The sequence below is a fragment of the Molothrus aeneus genome, unplaced genomic scaffold (assembly GCF_037042795.1).
Source record: "Molothrus aeneus isolate 106 unplaced genomic scaffold, BPBGC_Maene_1.0 scaffold_239, whole genome shotgun sequence".
NCBI lineage: Eukaryota > Metazoa > Chordata > Aves > Passeriformes > Icteridae > Molothrus > Molothrus aeneus.
Genome location: NW_027098903.1, coordinates 38,743 through 60,728, shown reverse-complemented (window position 1 = coordinate 60,728; position 21,986 = coordinate 38,743). Strand labels below are relative to the sequence as shown.

General features: G+C 51.6%; 1 protein-coding gene across 2 annotated transcripts; it reads left to right on the top strand.

Annotated features, from left to right (window-relative positions):
* Nucleotides 1-1,285: 1,285 nt before the first annotated feature.
* On the top strand, nucleotides 1,286-20,023 carry LRRC4B (leucine rich repeat containing 4B). Of its 2 annotated transcripts, none has more exons than XM_066570151.1 (4): nucleotides 1,286-1,342; nucleotides 10,102-11,037; nucleotides 16,737-17,082; nucleotides 18,564-20,023. In XM_066570151.1, the coding sequence occupies exons 2-4, from the start codon at nucleotides 10,753-10,755 to the stop codon at nucleotides 19,970-19,972; spliced, it is 2,040 nt and encodes a 679-aa protein (XP_066426248.1). In that variant the 5' UTR covers nucleotides 1,286-1,342; nucleotides 10,102-10,752; the 3' UTR covers nucleotides 19,973-20,023. The 2 variants fall into 2 exon arrangements, with proteins under 2 accessions (XP_066426248.1, XP_066426249.1); XM_066570152.1 differs by lacking the exon at nucleotides 1,286-1,342 and having other exon boundaries at nucleotides 9,557-11,037; nucleotides 16,737-16,802; nucleotides 16,896-17,082.
* The last annotated feature ends 1,963 nt before the right edge of the window (nucleotides 20,024-21,986 follow it).

Below are 21,986 nucleotides of genomic sequence, written 5' to 3'. Positions count from 1 at the left end.
GGATTGGGGACATTGGGGACGTTTGGGGACAATGGGGGTGTTGGGGACCGTTGGGGACATTTGGGGACATTTGGGGACATTGGGGGGTTTGGCGACATTGGGGACGTTTGGGGACATTGGGGACATTGGGAGGGTTGGGGGGATTGGGGACACTGGGGAGGAGGTTGGGGACAATGGGAGGGGTTGGGGACATTCAGGGACATTGGGGACATTTGGGGACATTTGAGGACCTTGGGGGGGTTGGTGACATTGGGGACATTGGGAGGGTTGGGGACATTCAGGGACACTGGGAACATTTGGGGACACTGGGAACATTTGGGGGGTTGAGGTAACGGAGGAGACCTTGGGGTCATTGAGGACATTTGGGGACATTTGGGGACATTGGGGACACTGGTGGGGTTTGGGGACATTTGGGGGCATTTGGAGGCTGGGGACATTCAGGGGGTTGGGGGACATTTGGGACACTGGGGCGGTTGGGGACATCATTGGGGACATCAGGAAGGTTTGGGGACATCGGGGACATCTGGGGGTTGGGGACATTGGGGACATTGGGGCTCATTGGAGGATGGGGACATGGAAGGGACATTGGGGACATTTGGGGACATTGGGAGTTGGGGACATTTGAGGACATGGGGGACACTGGAGGGGGTTGAGATAATGGAAGGGACACTGGGGACACTGGGGACAGTGGGGACATTGAAGGAGTGGGGACATTGGGGACAATATTGGGGACAATATTGGGGACATTGGGGGACATTGTTGGAGGATTTGGGACATTGGGGACATTGGTGACATTGAGGGGACATTGGGGACATTGGGGGGACACTGGGGACATCGGGGGAACATTGGGGACATTGTTGACATTGAGGGGACATTGGGGACACCACTGGGGGGGTCTCGCCAGCTTTGGGGACGCGGGTGGGGGGCGGGGCTGTCGCTGTCCCCGCCCTGTCCCCTCTGTCCCCCTCCCCAGCCCCGCCCCCCTCCCCCGCCCCCTCCGGAGGGGCCGAGCGGAGCCGAGCGGAGCCGAGCGGAGCCGAACGGGAGCCGAACCCGAGGCCGGGCAGAGCCGAGCGGGAGCCGAATCCGGGCCCGAGCGGAGCCGAACGGAGCCGAGCGGAGCCGAACCCGAGGCCGGGCAGCTCCGAGCGCGGCCGAACCGGGGCCGGGCGCATCCGAACCGTTCCGAACGGGATCCGAACGCACCCGAACCGAGCCCGAACGTATCCGAAGCGGTGCCGAAGCCTCCCGAAGCGGTGCCGAAGCCGAGCCGAGCGGAGCCGAGCGCGGGCGGGGGCGCGGGGCCCCGGCGGCCGCTGGAGCGATGCTGAGGCCCGGCCCGGTGAGTGGGGACCCCCCCAGTACGGACCAGTCACCCCCATCCCCCTCCCAGTACGGACCAGTGACCCCCGCTCCCCTCCCAGTCACCCCCATCCTCCCTCCCAGTCCGGACCAGTAACCCCCATCCCCCCTCCCAGTACGGAGCCGGCCCTCTCCGCATCCCTCCCAGTATGGACCCGGTCCCTCCCAGTATGGACCAGTCTGGACCAGCAACCCCCATCCCCCTCCCAGTATGGACCAGTCCTTCCCAGTCCGGACCCGGCTCGTTTTTTGGGGTTCCCGGGTTTTTTTTTTGGGGGGGGGTCGTTTTGGGATGCTCGATTTGGAGTCCCCCAATTTTGGGGTTCCAATTTTGGGGTTCCAATTTTGGGGTCTCCATTTCTGTGGGGTCAGTTGCGGGGGGGGGGGGGTGTCGTTTTTAGTGGGGTCGTTTTGGGGGGGGGTCTCAATTTTGGGGGGAGGGGGGGTCGTTTTGGGGCCGTGAATTTTTAGTGGGGTCGTTTTGGGGTCCCCCGTTTTGAGGGGTCAGTTTGGGGGGGGTCGCTTTTGTGGTGTCGTTTTGGGGCAGTGAATTTTTGGGGCATCGTTTTGGGATCCGAATTTTGTGGGGTCGATTTTGGGGGGGGGGGTCGTTTTGGGGTCCCCATTTTGGGGGGGTCAGTTTGGGGCTGTGAATTTTTGTGGGGTCGTTTTGGGGGTCTCAGTTTTGTGGGGTCGTTTTGTGGGGCGTCGTTCTGGGGTTGCAATTTTGGGGTCCCCATTTGGTGGGGTCGTTTTGGGGGGCGTCGTTTTTTGTGGGGTCGTTTTGGGGTCCCCATTTATGAGGGGCCAGTTTAGGGGGGGGTCTTCTTAAGGGGTCGTTTTGGGGTCCCAGTTTTGGGGTCCCAGTTTAGGGGGGTGGGTTTTTTTGTGGGGTCGTTTTGGGGTCCTGATTTTGTGGGGTTGCTTTGGGGAGGTCGTTTTGGGGTCCCCATTTTGGGGTCCCCATTTTGGAGGGGTCGTTTTGGGGTCCTCATTTTAGGGGGTCTTTTTTCGTAGGGTCACTTTGGGGGATTCGTTTTTGGGGGGGCCTTTTTGGGATCCCAATTTTGTGGGGTCAATTTGGGGGGGGGCGTTTTGGGGTCCCCATTTTAAGGGGGTCACTTTGGGGCTGTGAATTTTTGTGGGGTCGTTTTGGGGTCCCCGTTCTGGGGTCCCCATTTTGGGGTCCCAATTTTGTGGGGTCGTTTTGGGGTCCCCGTTTTGGGGTCCCAATTTTGTGGCGTCGTTTTGGGGGCGTCGTTTTGGGGCTGTGAATATTTGGGGTCCCCATTTTGGGGGTTCGTTGTTGTAGGGTCAATTTGGGGGGGGGGGGTCGTTTGTGTGGGGTCGCTTTGGGGTCCAAATTTTGGGGGGGGGGGGTCTTTTTGGGGCTGTGAATTTTCGGGGGGTCGTTTTGGGGTCCTGATTTTGGGGTCCCAATTTTAGGGGGTCGTTTTTGTGGGGTCGCTTTGGGGTCCCAATTTTGGGGGGGGTCTTTTTGGGGTCCCCAATTTTGTGGCTTCAGTTTGGGGGTTGGTCGTTTTGGGGGTCCCCATTTTAGGGCGTCATTTTAGGGTCCCGATTTTTGGGGGTCCCCAATTTTGGGGTCCTGATTTTGGGAGGGTCGTTTTGGGGGGTTGTTTTGGGGGGTCCTTATTTGAAGGGGGTCTTTTTTGTGGGGTAATTTTTGGGCGTCCCAAATTTTGGGGTCCCTGTTTTGGGGATCGTTTTGGGGTTCCAATTTTTGGGTCCTGATTTTGGGGGTCCCCATTTTGAGGGGTCTTTTTTGGGGGGGTCGTTTTGGGGTCCCCATTTTGGGGGTTCCCCATTTTGGGGGTGTCATTTTTGGGGTCCCCATTTTGTGGGGTCGTTTTGGGGTCCCCATTTTTGGGGTTCCCCATTTTGGGGTCCCCATTTTTGGGGTTCCAATTTTTGGGGTCCCCATTTTGTGGATCATTTTGGGGTCCCCATTCTGAGGGGTCTTTTTTGGGGGGGTCGTTTTGGGGTCCCCATTTTGGGGGTTCACCATTTTGGGGGTGTCATTTTTTGGGGTCCCCAATTTTGGAGGGGGGGGGGGTCCCCATTTGGGGTGGGGGGCGTGGCCTGACCCCAATCCCCTCCCCCAAACCTCAATAGGGACCCCCGGGAGGGCCCTGATTGATGGGGGGGGTGCACAGGTGAGTGTGCACAGGTGTGCACAGGTGTGTGTGCGTGTGCACTCAGGTGTGCACAGGTGTGTGTGCGTGTGCACCCAGGTGTGCACAGGTGTGTTCAGGTGTGTGTGTGCACCTGTGTGTGTGTGTGCACAGGTGTGTGTGTGCACCTGTGTGTGTGTGCACAGGTGTGCACAGGTGTGTTCAGGCGTGTGTGTGCACCTGTGTGTGTGTGTGCACAGGTGTGCACAGGTGTGTGTGTGTGTGCACAGGTGTGCACAGGTGTGTTCAGGTGTGTGTGTGCACCTGTGTGTGTGCGCACAGGTGTGCACAGGTGTGCATACAGCTGTGTACAGCTGTGTTTACAGGTGTGAGTGTGTACAGGTGTGCACAGGTGTGTTCAGGTGTGTGTGTGCGCATATGTGTGTGTGTGACAGGTACACACAGGTGTGCACAGGTGTGTGTGCACAGGTGTGCAAAGGGGTGTGTGCGTGCGCACACAGGTGTGCACAGGTGTGTTCAGGTGTGTGCGTGCACCTGTGTGTGTGTGCACCCATGTGTGTGTGCACACAGGTGTGCACAGGTGTGCACAGGTATGTATACAGGTGTACAGCTGTGTTTACAGGTGTGAGTGTGTACAGGTGTACACAGGTGTGCACACAGGTGTGCACAGGTTTGTATACAGGTGTGAACAGCTGTGGTTACAGGTGTGAGTGTGCACAGGTGTGCACACGTGCACCAGGTGTGCCCAGGTGTGTCTCTGTGTATGTGCACAGGTGTGCACAGGTGTGTCTTGTGTGTGCCCGGGTTACTGTGCGTGTCCTGCTGTGTGTGCACAGGTGAGAGTGTGCACAGGTGTGCACAGGTGTGTGTGTGTACAGGTGTGCATGTGCAAAGGTGGGGGGGGTGTGCACACACAGGTGTGTACAGGTGTGAGGGGCATGTGGGGGTGTGTGTGCCCAGGTGTGCCCAGGTGTGTTTGTGTGTGCCCAGGTGTGCCCGGGTGTGTCCCTGGGTGTGCCCAGGTGTGCCCAGGTGTGTTTGTGTGTGCCCAGGTGTGCCCAGGTGTGTCCAGGTGTGTCCCTGGGTGTGCCCAGGTGTGTTTGTGTGTGCCCAGGTGTGCCCGGGTGTGTCTCTGAGCACAGATGTGTGCACACAGGTGAGCGTGTGTGCGTGTGCACAGGTGTGCGTGTGCCTGTGTGTACAGGTGCGTTTGTACACAGGTGTGCACAGGTGTGTCTGTGTTTGTGCCCAGGTGTGTCACAGGTGTGTCACAGGTGTGTCACTGTGTGTGTGCCCAGGTGTGTCACTGGGTGTGCCCAGGTGTGTGTGTGTGTGTGTGTGTGTGCCCAGGTGTGCCCCAGGTGTGCCCAGGTGTGTCACAGGTGTGTGTGTGCCCAGGTGTGCCCAGGTGTGCCCAGGTGTGTCACAGGTGTGTCACCGTGTGTGTGCCCAGGTGTGTGTGCCCAGCTTTGGCCCCGCCCCCTTTTCACCCTCACTCCAGGTTGGGATTTTGGGGTCTCCAGGTTGGGATTTTGGGTTCCCCAGGTGGATTTTGGGGTCTCCAGGTGCATTTTGGGGTCTCCAGGTTGGGATTTTGGGTTCCCCAGGTGGATTTTGGGGTCTCCAGGTGCATTTTGGGGTCTCCAGGTTGGGATTTTGGGTTCCCCAGGTGGATTTTGGGGTCTCCAGGTTGATTTTTGGGGTCCCCAGGTGAAGCTTGGGGTTCTCCCTGTGGATTTTGGGATCTCCAGGTTGGGATTTTGGGGTCCCCGATGTGGATTTGGGTTCCCCAGGTTGATTTTTTGGGGGTTCCCATGGTGGGGTTGTGGTCTCCAGGTGGATTTGGGGTTCCCCAGGTGGATTTTTGGGCTCTCCAGGTGCGTTTTGGGGTCTCCAGGTGCATTTTGGGCTCTCCAGGTGCGTTTTGGGGTCTCCAGGTTGGGGTTTTGGGGTTCCCCAGGTTGGGGTTTTGGGGTCTACAGGTGCATTTTTGGGCTCTCCAGGTTGGGGTTTTCGGTTCCCCTGGGAGTTTTAGGATCCCCAGGTGGATTTTTGGGGTCCTCGTGTGGATTTTGGGGGTTTTTTTGTGGGGTTTTGGGGTCTCCACGCGGAGGCTCCCGGGTGGATTTTGTGGGGGTCCTCGGGGTGGATTTTGGGTTTCTCTCTGAGATTTTGGGGTCTCCAGGTGAATTTCGGGGTCCCCAATGTGGTTTTGGGGTCCCCCAGGTTGGGGTTGGGGTTGTCCACGTGGATTTTTGGGATCCCCAATGTGGTTTTGGGGTCTCCAGGTTGGAATTTTGGGTTCCCTGGTGAGTTTGGGGCTCCCCAGGTGGAGTTTTGGGGCTCCCCAGGTGGAGTTTTGGGATCTCCAGGTTGGGATTTTGGGGGTCCCCAATTCGTATTTTGACTTTCCCAGGTGAATTTTGGGGTTCTCCCTGTGAATTTTGGGGTTCCCCAGGTGGAGTTTTGGGGTTCCCCAGGTGGATTTTGGGGTTCCCCAGGTTGGGATTTTGTGGGGTCCTTGTGTGGATTTTGGGTTTCTCTCTGAGACTTTGGGGGTCTCCGGGATGAATTTTGGGGGTCCCCAGGTGGATTTTGGTGCCCCCAGGTGTTTTTTGGGGGCCATATCTGGATTTTGGGGTCCCCGTGTGGATTTTGGGGTGATTTGGGGGTCTCCAGGTTGGGATTTTGGGGGTTCCCAGGTGAAGTTTGGGGTCCCGGGGGGACTTTTTGGGGTGTTCTGGGGGGATTTGGGGGATTCCAGGGCGTTTTTGGGGTGTCCTGGGGGATCTCAGAGGGGTTTTTTGGGGATTTTGGGGTGTCCTGCAGGAATTCGGGGGTCCCAGGGGTTTTTGGGGTGTCCTGGGGGGGGTCTCAGAGGAGATTTTGGGGTTTTTTTGGGGGGGGCTCTCAGAGGAGATTTTGGGGTTTTTTGGGGCGTTTTTTGGGTTTTTTTTGGGGGGGGGTATTTTGGGGTATCCCGGGGGGATTTGGGGGTCCCAGGGGATGTTTTGGGTTTTTTTTTTTTGGGGGGGGTGTTTGGTGGTCGTGGGGGAGGTCCTGGAGGGGTTTTGGGGATTCTGGGGGGGGCTCCAGAGACATTTTGGGGGTTTTGGGGGATCCCGGGGGGGGGGGGGTCCAAAGGATTTTGGGGGGGTCCAGGAGGTTTTGGGGAGTCCGGGAAGATTTTGGGGGGGTTTTGGAGCCATTTTGGGGGGGTCCGGAGGTTTTTTGGGGGGTTCTGGAGGATTTTTTGGGGGGGCCCCTCGGATCCATCCTGGAGGATTTTGGGGGGGTCTGGAGCCGTTCCGGGGGGGTCCAGGAGATTTTGGGGGGGGTCTCGGATCCGTTCTGGGGGGGGGGGGGGGTCCTGGAGGCCTTTTTGGGGCGTCCTGAGGATTTTGGGGGGTCCCGGTGCTCTCGGATCCATCCTGGAGGATTTGGGGGGGCTCCCTGCGGTACCGGGGGGGGGGGGGGGGTCCCCGGGAGATTTTTGGGGGTTCCGGAGCCGTTTCTGGGGGGGTCCGGGAGGATTTCGGGGGGGTCCGGGAGGTTTTGGGGGGTCCGGAAGATGCCGGGGGGGTCTCAGAGCTGGTCCGGGGGGGTCTCTGTGGTCCAGGGGGGTCCCGGGGGGTTCCGGAGCCGTTTCTGGGGGGTCCTGGGGATTTTGGGGGGGTCCGGAGCCGTTTCCGGGGGGGTCCCTGCGGTACCGGGGGGGTCCCGGAGCGGTTCCGGGGGGTCCCGGGGGGGTCCCGAGGGTCTCGGAGCCGTTTCCGGGGGGGTCCCGGGGATTTTGGGGGGGTCCGGAGCCGTTTCCGGGGGGGTCCCTGCGGTACCGGGGGGGTCCGGAGCTGTTCTGGGGGGGGGGGAGGGTCCGGGGGTTTTTGGGGGTCTCGGAACCGTTCGGGGCGGGGGTCCGGAAGATCCGGGGGGGTCCCTTCGGTACCGGGGGGGTCTCGGATCCATCCCGGAAGATTCTGGGGGGGGTCCCGAGGGTCTCGGAGCCGTTTCCGGGGGGGGTCCAGGGGATTTTGGGGGGGTCCGGAACCGTCCCGGGGGGGTCCGGAAGATCCGGGGGGTCCCAGCGATACCGGGGGGGTCCCGGGGGGGTCTCGGATCCATCCCGGAAGATTCTGGGGGGGGGGTCCCGGTGGGGGGGGGGGGGGGGGAGGGGGGCGGAGCTTCAGCTCCGGGATTTTTTTTTTTTTTTAAAGGGGGGGCGCGCGCGCGGGAAGGGGGGAGGGGCAGGAAGGAGAAAAGGGGAAAAGGAGGGGGAGGGGCAGGAAGGAGCGGGGGAGGGGGCGGAGGAGGAGGAGGAGGAGGAGGGGAGGGGGAGGGGGGAGGGGAGGCCGAAGGCTCGAGCGGGGCCCGAGCGAGGCCCCCGGGGGGGGTGCGGGGTAAGGCCGGGGGGGGGAGGGGATGGGGGAGGGGGAGGGGAAATTTTTTTGGGGGGGGTGGGGGGGGGGAGGGGCTGCGCGTGCAAGGACGGAACGCGGGGGGCGGGGGGGGAGGGGGCGGGGGTTTGCACGCGCCGGGGTGGGGGAGGGGATGCGATGGGGGGAGGGGGGGGGGTTTGCACACCTGGGCCGCGCGCGGGGTGGGGGGGGGGGGAGGGAGGGGGGAGGGGGGAGGGGCGGGGTGTGGGGGGGGCGGAGTGGGCGGGGTTTGCACGCGCCGGGGGGAGCGCGCGCGCGCGAGGGTTTGGGACAGGGGAGGGGTTTGCACGCGCGTGTGCGCGAACGCACGTGGGGGTCGGTGAGGGGCGGGGTTTGCACACCTGGGGTTTGTGACACGCGGGGTTTGCACACCTGTGTGAGCAGTGAGGGGTTTGCACACCTGAGTGCGTGCACGTGAGGGTCGGTGAGAAGCGGGGTTTGCACACCTGGGGTTTGTGACACGAGGGGTTTGCACACCTGAGTGCGTGACAGGCGGGGTTTGCACACCTGTGTGAGCAGGGACGGTTTGCACACCTGCGCGCACGTGGGTTCATGACAGGTGGGGTTTGCGCACGCGTGCGAGCAGTGAGGGGTTTGCACACCTGTGTGCGCGTGGGTTCATGACAGGTCGGGTTTGCGCACCTGTGTGAGCAGTGAGGGGTTTGCACACCTGAGTGCGTGCACGTGGGGGTCGGTGAGGGGCGGGGTTTGCACACCTGGGGTGTGTGACACGCGGGGTTTGCACACCTGTGCGTGACAGGCGGGGTTTGCGCACGCGTGCGAGCAGTGAGGGGTTTGCACACCTGAGTGCACACCCGCGGTTTGTGACAGGTCGGGTTTGCACACGCGTGCGAGCAGGGATGGTTTGCACACCCGTGCGTGTGCGCGGGGGATGTGCCGCAGGTGGGGTTTGCGCACCTGTGCGTGACAGGCGGGGTTTGCACGCCTGTGTGCGAGTGTGGACAGCTTGCACACCTGCGCACATGTGGGGTTTGTGGCAGGTGGGGTTTGCACACACGTGTGTGAGCAGGGGCGGTTTGCACACCTGTGACACGTGGGCTTTGCACACCTGTGCCACGTGGGCCTTGCACACCTGTGCTTGCACGCCCAGGTGGGCGGGGCTCTGTTGCTCACCTGCACAGCCCGGGGACCCTCAAACCCCCCCCCAGCCCCTTGGGGACCCCCCCCCCAGTCCCCTCAAGCCCCTTCGGGGGACCCCAAATTCCCCCAGGACCCCCCCAAAACCCTCCCAATGTCCCCCCAAACCTCCCCCGACCCTCCTGACACCCCCAGACCCCCCAAAACCGCCCCAAAACCCCCCCAAACCCCCCTGGGGACCCTCCTGATTCTGTGACCCCCCCCCAAGACCCCCCCAAAATTCCCATTTAGGATCCCCCCCAAAATCTCCCCATTAGGACCCTCCCCAACCCCCAAATCTCCCACTTGGGACCCCCCAAAAACCCCTCAGACCCCAAAATCTCCCATCAGGACCCCCCCCCCCCAATTTCCCCCCAGACCCCCCCCCCAAAATTCCCACTTAGGACTCCCCCAAATCTCCCACCTGGGACCCTCTAGGAGACCCCAGACCCCCAAATCTCCCACCTGGGACCCTCTAGGAGACCCCAGACCCCCAAATCTCCCACCTGTGACCCCCCCAAACCCCTCCCAGATCCCCAAATCTCCCACTTGGGACCCCCAAATCCCCCAAATCTCCCACTTGGGACCCCCAGAACCCTTCCCAACATCCCGAAACCCTCACTTAGGACCCTCCAGGAGACCCCAGACCCCCCCCAAAAACCTCTCATAACCCCCAAATCTCCCACCTGGGACCCCCCCAAAACCCCAAATCTCCCATCCTGGGAATCCCCAAAACCTCCCCAAGACCCCCAAATCTCCCTCTTAGGTCCCTCCAAAGCCCCCAAAACCCCCTCTAAACCCCAAATCTCCCCCCTGGGACCCCCCAAAGCCCTCCCAGACCCCCAAATCTCCCACTTGGGACCCTCCAAGAGACCCCAAACCCCCCAAATCTCCCACTTGGGACCCTCTAGGAGACCCCAGACCCCCCAAAATCCCCCTCTAGACGCCCCTAGGCCCCCAAATCTCCCACTCAGGCCCCCCCTAACCCCTTTCTCTCTCCCCCCCAGCAGCTCCCGGGCCCCTGAAGCCGGCGATGCCCCTGGCCCATGGCGGCTGCCCCTAGGATGGCCCTGAGGGTGCCCCAGAACCCCAAATCTCCCACCTGGGATCCCCAAAACCTCCCCAAGACCCCCAAATCTCCCACTTGGGATCCCCAAAACCCTTCCCAACATCCCAAAACCCTCACTTAGGACCCTCCAGGAGACCCCAGACCCCCCCAAAAACCTCTCATAACCCCCAAATCTCCCACCTGGGACCCTCCTAGGAGACCCCAGACACCTCAAAACCCCCCCTAAACCCCAAATCTCCCACCTGGGACCCCCAAACCCCCCCCAGCACCCCCAAATCTCCCATTTAGGACCCTCTAGGAGAACTCAGACCCCCCAAGATCCCCCTCTAGACGCCCCTAGGCCCCCAAATCTCCCACTCGGGATCCCCCAAACCCTCCCACTTAGAACCATCTAGGAAACCCCAGATCCTCCGAATCTCCCACTCAGGACCCCCAAACTCCCCAAATCTCCCACCTGGGACCCCCAAAACCTCCCCAAGACCCCCAAATCTCCCACTTAGGACCCCAAAATTCCCCCCAAACCCCCCCTAACCCCTTTCTCTCTCCCCCCCAGCAGCTCCCGGGCCCCTGAAGCCGGCGATGCCCCTGGCCCATGGCGGCTGCCCCTAGGATGGCCCTGAGGGCGCCCGGGCGCCGCCGCCCCCCCCCGGCGCTGCCCCCCCGAGCCCCCCTGGTGCTGGGGGTGCTGGGGGTGCTGCTGGGGGCGGGCGCCGTGCCCGGGGCGGGGGGCAGCGCCTCGGGCACCCCCTGCCCGGCCGCCTGCACCTGCAGCAACCAGGCCAGCCGGGTGATCTGCACCAGGAGGGAGCTGCTGGAGGTGCCCCAGAGCATCTCGGTCAACACGCGCTACCTGAACCTGCAGGAGAACCACATCCAGGTGCCAAAGGGTTAATTCCTCTGAAAATAGTCGGGATTTTTTTTAAAAAATATTTTTAGGGAGTATTCCTTGGGAGATACTGGGGGGGGGGGGAAAGGGTTAAATTCATTACCTGAATTTGGATTTTTTTTTTTTTTTTTTTTAGGGAGAATTCCTTGGGAGATACTGGGGGGGAAAGGGTTAAATTCATTACCTGAATTTGGATTTTTTTAAAAAAATATTTTTAGGGAGAATTCCTTGGGAGATACGGGGGGGGGGGGGGAAAGGGTTAAATTCATTACCTGAATTTGGATTTTTTTTTTTTTAAATATCTTTAGGGAGAATTCCTTGGGAGATACTGGGGGGGGGGGAAAGGGTTAAATTCATTACCTGAATTTGGATTTTTTTTTTTTAAATATTTTTAGGGAGAATTCCTTGGGAGATAATGTGGGGGGGAAAGGGTTAAATTCGTTACCTGAATTTGGATTTTTTTTTTTTTTAATATTTTTAGGGAGAATTCCTTGGGAGATACGGGGGGGGGGGAAGGGTTAAATTCATTACCTGAATTTGGATTTTTTTTAAAAAATATTTTTAGGGAGAATTCCTTGGGAGATACTGGGTGGGGGGGAAGGGTTAAATTCATTACCTGAAGCTGCAGGAGAACCACATCCAGGTGGGAAAGGGTTAATTCCTCTGAAAATATTTGGAATTTTTGAAAATATTTTGATTTTTTTGAAATATTTTTAGGGAGAATTGGCTGGGAGATACTGGGGTGGAAAGGGTTAATTTTAAAAATACTAAAAATATTTGGAATATTTTTAGATCAAGGCCACTGGGACAAACTGGGGGGGGGAAGGGTTAATTTTAAAAATATTTGGAATATTTTTAATATTCTTGGGACATGGCAGGGAAGGGGTTAATGTCTAAAAAGCTCCTACTATTATTGATTATTTTTAAATTTTTCAATATTTTTAATATGTTTATCTTTTTCAATTTTTTTTAAATTTTTCATGCTTTAAATATTTCTCTATTTCTGTATTTTTTAAAAAATCAATATTTCTAATATTATGACATTTTTAATGTTTTGATCTTTTCAACATTTTCAATATTTTAATGTTTTTATTTTAGTATTTTTATATAAATATATTTTACTACTTTGATTTTTAACTTTTAAATTTTTCTGTAACGAATTAAAAAATTGAATTAGAATTTCTTATTTCAATATTTCAATATTTAAACTATTTAAATGCATTAAACGCAGGAGAACCACATCCAGGTGGGAAAGGGTTAATTCCCAGTGGAAATATTTGGAATTTTTAAAAATATTTTGATTTTAAAAATATTTTTAGAGCGAATTCCCTGGGAGATACTGGGGGGGAAAGGGTTAATTTAAAAATATTTTGAATATTTTGAATATTTTGAATATTGTTGGGACATGGCAGGGAAAGGGTTAATTTCCAAAAATATCCGTAATATTTTTAGTGTTTTAATAATTTATCTAGATATTAATTTTTTATATTTTACATATTTAATTATTTCAAGCATTCTTAATGTTTTCATATTTCCACAATTTTTGCATTTAAAACATTCTTACGATTTTTAATATTTTTGTATTTTTAAATTTTTAATATTTTAAATATTTTTAATACTTTCCCTATTTTTGTATTTCTGTATTTGAAAAAAATTTGATATTTTCTAACGTTTTGATTTTTTAAAATATTTTGGTATTTGAAATATTTTCAATATTTTAACGGTTTCATTTTAATATGAATCTATTTTAGTATTTGAATTTTTTACTTTTAATTTTTTTTAATTCTAGACAATAGCTGTAATTTTAAAACAAATTTAATATTTGAAATATTTTCAAATTTTTTTTGTATTTTTAGCATTTAAATATTTTTGTACATCTAAAACTTATATTTAAATTTTTATTAGTTTAAAATATTTTTATTATTTGAAATAGTTTAATACTTCTGTGGTTTAATATTTCAGTAATTTAATATTTGTGTAAGTTAGTGTTTTGTTATTTTTAATCTTTTAATCTTTTTGTGTTTCAGTGTTTTACTTTTCTTGTATTTTTGGTATTTGTGTGTTTTAGAATTTTACTATTTTTGTATTAATTTTAGTATTTGTGTAATTTAATATTTTATTATTTTAATATTTCAGTACTTTTGTCTTTTAATATTTGTGTGATTTATTGTTTTAATATTTTTACTGCTTTTACTCTTTTTAATATTTTTGTATTGTTGTGGTTTAATTTTCTTGTAATTTTTGTATGTTACTGTTTTAATATTTCTTTTATTTCGTCTTTTAGGATTTGAGTAATTTAGTATTTTAAATATTTTTCCTATTTTTAATATCTTAATATTTTTGTGTTTCTGTATTTTAATTTTCTTGTATTTCTGTTTTTTAATTTTCTTGTATTTCTGTTTTTGTAGTATTTTCATATTTTAGTCTCTTAATATTCATTTTGGTCTTTTAGTATTTTAATATTTGTGTGATTTAGTATTTTAGGATTTGAATTTTCTTGTCTTTTTGTCTTTTTGGTAATTTAATATTTTAGTACATTTGTACTTTAGCATTTTAATATTTTAGTACATTTGTACTTTAGTATTTCAATATTTGAATATTTATATATTTCAGTATTTTTAATTCAAGTCCATGCTAAACTATTAAAGCCCTTGCTGAAGTCCATTCTAAAGTATTAAAGTCTGAGCTAAAGTATTAAAGTCAATACTAAAGTAATAAAGTCCATCCTAAAGTATTAACGTTTGTGCTAAAGTCTGTGCTAAGGTATTAAAATCCATACTAAAATATTAAAATCCACACTAAGCTGCTAAGGTCCATGCTCAAGTATTAAAGTCTGTGCTAAAGTTGGTGCTAAAGTATTAAAGTTGGTGCTAAAGTATTAAATCTGTGCTAAAGTATTAATTCATGCCTGGCCTAAAGTATTAAAACCTGGGCTAAAGTCTGCGCTAAGGTATTAAAGTCTGTGCTAAGGTATCAATTAAAGTCTGACCTAAAGTCCGTGCCAAAGTATTAAAGTCCATGCTAAAGTCTGTCCTAAAGTATTAAATTCCATGCTAAAGTATCAAAGTCTGTGCTAAAGTATTAAAGCCCGTGCTAAAGTGTTCAAGTCAGTGTTTAAGTCCGTGCTGAAGCATTCAAGTCCATCCTAAAGTCCATGCTAGAGTATTAAAGTTCATGCTAGAGTATTAAAGTTCGTGCTAAACTCTGTGCTAAAGTATTAAAGACCATGCTAAAGTTCACGCTAAAGTATTAAAAATTCTCCTAAAGTATTAAAATTTGTCCTAAAGTATCAAAGTCTGTCCTAAAGTCTGTGTTGCAGTATCAAAGTCCGTGCTAAGGTATTAAATCTGCACTAAAGCATTTAAGTCTGTGCTAAGGTATTAATTAAAGTCTGACCTAAAGTCCGTGCCAAATTATTAAAGTCCATGCTAAAGTCTGTCCTAAAGTATCAAATTCTTGCTAAAGTATCAAAGTCCGTGCTAAAGTCCATGCTAAGATAATAAAGCCTGTGCTAAAGTATTAAAGTCCATGCTGAAGAATTAAACTCTCTGCTAAGATATTAAGGTCCATGCTAAAGTACTAATTTGTGCTAAATTATTAATTAAAAGCTGGCCTAAAGTATTAAAACCTGTGCTAAGGTATTAAAGTCCGCACTGAAGTATTAAGGTCCGTGCTAAAGTATTAAAGTTCCTGCTGGAATATTAAAGTCTACACTGAGATATTAAAGTCTGTGCTAAACTCTGAGCTAAAATATTAAAGCCCGTGCTGAAGTCTTAAATCTGTGCTAAAATATTAAAGTTCCTGCTCAAGTCTTAAATCCGTGCTCAAGTATTGAAGTCTGTGCTTAAGTCAGTGCTAAGGTACTGAAGTCCCTGCTAAAGTATTCGAGTCCGTGCTGAAGCGTTCAAGTCCATCCTAAAGTCCATGCTAGAGTATTTAAGTCCATGCTAAGATATTAAAGTCTATGCTAAACCCTGTACTAAAATATTAAAGCCCGTGCTAAAGTATTAAAACTCTGTGCTAAAGTATTAAAGCTTGTGCTAAAGTATTTAAGTCCACGTTAAAGTATTAAACTCCGTGCTGAAGTATTCAATCTGTGCTGAAGTATTAAAGTCCGTGCTAAACTCTGTACTAAAATACTAAAGTCTGTGCTAAAGTATTAAATGCGTGCTTCGGTCTGTGTGAAAGTTTTAAAGTCCCTGCTCAAGTATTTGAGTCTGTGCTGGAGTGTTCAAGTCTGTCCTAAAATCCATGCTAGAGTGTTAAAGTCCGTGCTAGGATATTAAAGTCTGCACTAAAGTCTGGGCTAAAGTATTAAAGTCTGTGCTGGAGTATTAAGGTTCATGCTAAAGTATCAAAGTCTGTGCTAAAGTCTGCACTGAGGTATTAAAGTCTGTGCTAAAGTATTAAAGTCCACCTGAAAATATTAAAATCCGTGCTAAAGCATTAAAGTCCACGTTAAAGTATCAAAGCCTGTCCTAAAGTCAGTGTTAGAGTAATAAAGTCTGTGCTAAACTCTGGGCTAAAATATTGAAGTCATAAAGAATCAAAGTCCATGCTAAAGTGTCAACAGTCCGTGCTAAAATCTGTGCTTAGGTATTAAAGTCTGTCCTAAAGTATTAAAGTCCATCCTAAAGTCTGTGCTGCAGTAACAAAGTCCATGCCAAGGTATTAAAGTCTGTGCTGAAGTATTAAAATCCATGCTAGAGTATTAAAGTCTGCGCTAAAGTATTAAAGTCCAGGCGAAAATAGTAAAATCCGTGCTAAAGCATTAAAGTCCACACTAAAGTATCAAAGGCTGTGCTAAAGTCCATGCTAAAGTATTCAAGTCTGTCCTAAATTATCAAAGTTCCTGCTAAAGTATTCAAGTCTGTGCTGCAGTATTGAAATGGGTGCTAAAGTATTAAAGTCTGTGCTGAAGTATCAAATCGGTGCTAAAGTATTAAAGTCTGTCCTAAATTATCAAAGTTCCTGCTAAAGTATTAGAATCTATGCGGAAGTATTAAAATGGGTGCTAAAGTCCACACTAAGAAATTATTTACTATTAATTAATTTTTATTATTAACATTATGGAAACTTCTCCACAAGCAAAACCACTTCTCCTTAATTACAATTACCAAACCAACCAAGTTTTGGTGCTTCTCCTTAATTCTAATTACCAAACGAGACAATCTTTGTTTCTTCTTCATTAGAATTACCAAACCAACCAACTTTTGGTTCTTGTCCTTAATTATAATTATGAAACCAACCAATCTTTGGTTCTCCTTAATTAAAATTTCGAAACGAGCCAATCCTCGCTGCTTCTCCCTAATTACAATTACCAAACCAACCAATCTTTTGTTCTTCTTAATTATAATTACAAATCCAACCAAATCAATCAATCTTTGGTGCTTCTCCTTAATTACAATTACCAAACCAACCAATCTTTGGTGGTTCCTCTTAATCACAATTACCAAATGAACCAATCTTTCGTTCTTCTTAATTATAATTACAAATCCAACCAACCCTTTGGTGCTTGTCCTTAATTACAATCACCAATCCAACCAACCTTTGGTGGTTCCTCTTAATTACAATTACCAAACCAACCAAACATTTGGTTCTCCTTAATTCAAATTACCAAACCAACCAACCCTCGCCGCTTCTCCCTAATCCCAATTACCAACCCAACTAATTACCTCCCCCCTCCTCAGGTGATCCGCACCGACACCTTCAAGCACCTTCGCCACCTGGAGATCCTCCAGCTCAGCCGCAACCTGGTGCGCAAGGTGGAGGTGGGCGCCTTCAACGGGCTGCCCAACCTCAACACGCTGGAGCTCTTCGACAACCGCCTGACCACGGTGCCCACGCAGGCCTTCGAGTACCTGTCCAAGCTCCGCGAGCTCTGGCTGAGGAACAACCCCATCGAGAGCATCCCCAGCTACGCCTTCAACCGCGTGCCCTCGCTGCGCCGCCTCGACCTGGGCGAGCTCAAGCGCCTCGAGTACATCTCCGAGGCCGCCTTCGAGGGCTTGGTCAACCTGCGCTACCTCAACCTGGGCACGTGTTGTCTTCTGTGTCAAGAGTTCTGTTATGATAGTGCAAGGATTTTGTGTGGCCAGGGCTTTTCCCAGTTCACAAAGCCCTCATCTCTGAGGTCTTTTACACTGATTTTAACAAACGCCGGTAGCTGTGATTGAGATGTTTTGCCAATAGTTTGGTACTCGAATCCTGTTTTTCCCTGAATCTACGGGATTATGTGGTCAAATCCAGTTTCCCCGAATCCATGGGGTTATATGGTCAAATCTGGTTTCCTCGAATCCACGGGTCAATAGAGTTTAGTCCCGAATCCACGGGTCATCCCAAATCCACGGGGCAATTGAGTTTAGTCCCGAATTCTTTTTCTCCCGAATCGCGTCGGGGTCACCATTTGTTTTCTTCTGTATCAAGAGTTCTGTTATCATTCTAGTGCAAGGATTTCGTGTGGCCAGGGCTTTTCCCAGTTTCCAAAGCCCTTATCTTTGAGGTGTTTTACACTGATTTTAACAAATGCCGGTAGCTGTGATTGAGATGTTTTGCCAATAGTTTGGTACTCGAATCCTGGTTTTCCCCAAATCCACGGGGTTATGTGGTCAAATCTGGTTTCCCTGAATCCACAGGGTAAAATAGTTTCGTCCCAAATCCACGGGTCAATAGAGTTTAGTCCCAAATCCTTTTCCTCCCGAATCGCGTCGGGGTCACCATTGGTTATCTTCTATATCAAGAGTTCTGTTATGATAGTGCAAGGATTTCGTGTGGCCAGAGCTTTTCCCAGTTTACAAAGCCCTCATCTCTGAGGTGTTTTACACTGATTTTAACAAATGCCGGTAGCTGTGATTGAGATGTTTTGCCAATAGTTTGGTACTCAAATCCTGGTTTTCCCCAAATCCACGGGGTTATGTGGTCAAATCCGGTTTCCCCGAATCCATGGGGCAAAATAGTTTCGTCCCAAATCCATGGGGCAATAGAGTTTAGTCCCGAATCCACGGGTCATCCCAAATCCACGGGGCAATTGAGTTTAGTCCCGAATCCTTTTTCTCCCGAATCACGTCGGGGTCACCATTTGTTGTCTTCTATATCAAGAGTTCTGTTAGCATGATAGTGCAAGGATTTCGTGTGGCCAGGGCTTTTCCCAGTTTACAAAGCCCTCATCTCTGAGGTCTTTTACACTTATATTTTACACTCATACTCAAACACCAATAGCTGTGATTGAGATGTTTTGCCAATAGTTTGGTACTCAAATCCTGTTTCCCTGAATCCACAGGGTTATGTGGTCAATTCCGGTTTCCCCGAATCCACGGGGTAAAATAATTTAGTCCCAAATCCACAGGGAAATTGAGTTTAGTCCCGAATCCTTTTCCTCCCGAATCGCGTTGGGGTCACCATTTGTTACCTTATCGATCAAGAGCTCCGTTATCATTGTGGTGCAAGGATTGTCTTTAGGGGATAAGATTCCATCCTGTACCACCTTCATTTACCCATCCTGTAACCCCCCCCTACAGGCATGTGCAACCTCAAGGAGATCCCCAACCTGACGGCGCTGGTGAGGCTGGAGGAGCTGGAGCTGTCGGGGAATCGCCTTGGCCGGGTGAGGCCGGGCTCCTTCCAAGGTTTGGGCAGCCTGAGGAAGCTGTGGCTGATGCACGCGCGGGTGGCGGCGGTGGAGCGCAACGCCTTCGACGACCTGAAGGCCCTGGAGGAGCTGAACCTGGCTCACAACGACCTGGCCTCGCTGCCCCACGACCTCTTCGCGCCGCTGCACCGGCTGGAGCGCGTGCACCTGCACCACAACCCCTGGCGCTGCGACTGCGACGTGCTGTGGCTCAGCTGGTGGCTGCGCGAGACCGTGCCCAGCAACACCAGCTGCTGCGCCCGCTGCCACGCGCCGCCGGCGCTGCGCGGCCGCTACCTGGGCGAGCTGGAGCCCGGCCACTTCACCTGCTACGCGCCGGTCATCGTGGAGCCGCCGGCCGACCTCAACGTCACCGAGGGCATGGCGGCCGAGCTCAAGTGCCGCACGGGCACGGCCATGACCTCGGTCAACTGGCTGACGCCCAACGGGACGCTGATGACGCACGGCTCGTACCGCGTGCGGATCTCGGTGCTGCACGACGGGACGCTCAACTTCACCAACGTCACCGTGCAGGACACCGGCCAGTACACCTGCATGGTCACCAACGCCGCCGGCAACACCACGGCCACCGCCACGCTCAACGTCTCGGCCGCCGACGCCGCCGCGGCCGCCGCGGCCGCAGCGGCGGCCACCGGTTACACCTACTTCACCACGGTCACCGTGGAGACCACCGAGGGCGCCGGCGGCGACGACCAAGCCCCTCAAACCCCCGCGGCGCCCACGGCGGCCGGTTGGGAACCGGCCGGCGCCTCCACGGCCGCCCCGGCCACGCGCGCCACCGGCAAACCCTTCACCGTGCCCATCACGGCGGCGGCGGCCGGCGCGGCGGCCGGGGGAGGTCTCCAAGATTTGGACGACGTCTTGAAGACCACCAAGATCATCATCGGTTGCTTCGTGGCCATCACCTTCATGGCCGCCGTCATGCTGGTGGCCTTCTACAAGCTCCGCAAGCAGCACCAGCGCCACAAGCACCGCGGCGGCCCCGCGCGCGCCGTGGAGATCGTCAACGTCGAGGACGAGCTGGCCGGAGGTCCCGCCGGCGGCGGCGGAGGCGGCGGCGGCCCCGGCGGCGGCGGCGCCGGGACGGGTGGGGACAACCGGCTGGCGTTGCCGGCGTTGGAGAGGGAGCACCTGGACAGGTACGCGGCGTTGGCCGCCCACTACGGGGGCCCGGCGGCGGCGCTGGGCTGCGGGAAGACGCCGCTGCTCAACTCGGTGCACGAGCCGCTGCTCTTCAAGAGCCCCTCCAAGGAGAACGTGCAGGAGACGCAGATCTGAGATTTTGGGGGAGGGGTTTGGAATGAACCCCACCCACCCCCCCCCCCCACCCCCCCCGCAAGCAACCCTTGACCTATCCCCAAACTCCCCCCGAAAAAAAAATCCAGCCGGGGAAAAAAAAAAACAAACAAAAAATTTTTGGGGGGGGAAAAAAGGGGAAAAAAAAAAAAAAGAAAAAAACAAAAGTGGGGGAGACTTTGGGGGGGATGGAGGTGGAGGAATGGGGGAGGTGGTGAGGAAATGGGGGGAAAGGACCCCAAAAATGTGGGGGAAAGTCTTAAAAAATGTGTGGAAAAAGTGGTGGGAAGGAGGGGGGGAAACCCCAAAAATATTGGGGGGAAAACTCCTAAAAATGTGTGGAAAAAAAGGGGAAAAAAACCCAAAAATATTGGGGGGGGGGGAAATCCTAAAAAATGTGCTGAAAAACTGCTGGAAAGGAAGGGGGAAACCCCAAAAATGTGGGGGGAAACCCCCAAAAAAGTGAGGGGGAGACAGCGGAAAAACTGTGGGGGAAACTCCAAAAAATTGGGGGAGACTGAAAAAAAAAATTGGGGGAGACTCCTAAAAAATGTGGAGGAAAATCACCAAAAATGGGGTGGAAAGTCCTAAAAAAATGTGTGGATAAAAGGGGGAAAAAAACCCCAAAAATGTGGGGGGAAACCCCTAAAAAATGGGGGAGAGACTCTGGAGGAATTGGGGAGAGACTTCTGGAAAATTCTTTTTAAAAAAGTGGGGGGAAATGTCCTAAAAAATGTGGGGGAGGTGGTGAGAAAATGGGGGGAAATCCCTCAAAAAATCTGGGGGAAATTCCTAAAAATTGTGGGGAAAACTCCTGGAAAGGAGGGGGAAAAAAACCCTAAAAATGTGAGGGAGAAAAAAACCCAAAAATGTGAGGGGAAACCACTAAAAATGTGGGGGAAACTCAAAAAAAAAAAAAATTGGGGGAGATGGCGGAAAAAAGTGGGGGAGACTTGAAAAGATGTGGGGAAAAAAAAAGGTAAAAAATTTGGGGGAGACTCCTAAAAAGGGGTAGAAAAATCCCCCAAAAATGTGGGGGAGACTCCTAAAAAATGGGGGAAATTCTTAAAAAAAAAAAAAGGAGGGGGGAGACTGGGAAAAAATGGGGGGAAAATCCTAAAAAATGAGGAGGAAAATCCTCAGAAAATGTGGGGGAAAACTAAAAAATTGGTGGGAGAAACTCGTAAAAATATGGGGGAAACTCGTAAAAATTGGGGAGGAAAATCCTAAAAATGGTCAAGGAAAAATCTCCAGAAAATGTGGAAGAAACTCCTAAAAAATTGGGAGAAAACCCGAAAAAATTGGGGGGAAGAGCCTGAAAAATGTGGGGGTAAATCCCCAAAAAAAAAAAAGGGAGAAAAATCCCCAAAAATTCTGAGGGAAACCCCAAAGTTGCGGAGAAGAATCCCCCCAAAATTGTGATGGAAAGGCCAAAAAATGTGGAGAAAAATCCCCCAAAATTGCGGAGAAAAATCCCCCCAAAATTTTGGTGAAACCCCCCAAAAAATGTGGAGAAAAATCCCCCAAAATGTGAAGGAAACCCTAAAAAAATGGGGGGAAAAACCCCAAAAATGGGAAAAAAAACCCCCAAAAATGATGAAGGAACCCTTAAAAATGTGGTGGAACCCCCCCAAAAAATTTAGAGGAACTCCCAAAAATTTAAGGGACCCCCCCCGGACCTGCGGAAGTGAAGGAAACCCCAAAAAAATTGGGGACCCCCCACCCTAAATCGGTGTTGGATGAGATGGAAAACCCCAAAAATGGGGTAGAGACCCCCCCAAAAAAAGATGGGGGACCCCCCCCCCCCCAAAATCCCAAATCTCGAACTTTGGACTTGGAGATGAAGACCCCTAAAAATGGGGGGGGGGGAACCCCCCAAAAATGGGGGTTGGACCCCCCCAAACCACGGACCTGGAGCTGGACCCCCCCCCCAAAAAAAACATTTGGGGTGCGAGACCCCCCCGAACTTTGGAGCTGTTGCTGCCCCCCCCCCCAA

Coding starts and splice junctions, on each gene's coding strand:
- LRRC4B (XM_066570151.1), top strand. CDS start 10,753: ATGGCGGCTGCCCCTAGGATGGCCCTGAGGGCGCCCGGGCGCCGCCGC. Junction 11,038..16,736: donor TGCAGGAGAACCACATCCAG/GTGCCAAAGGGT, acceptor CCCCCTCCTCAG/GTGATCCGCACCGACACCTT. Junction 17,083..18,563: donor CCTGCGCTACCTCAACCTGG/GCACGTGTTGTC, acceptor CCCCCCCTACAG/GCATGTGCAACCTCAAGGAG.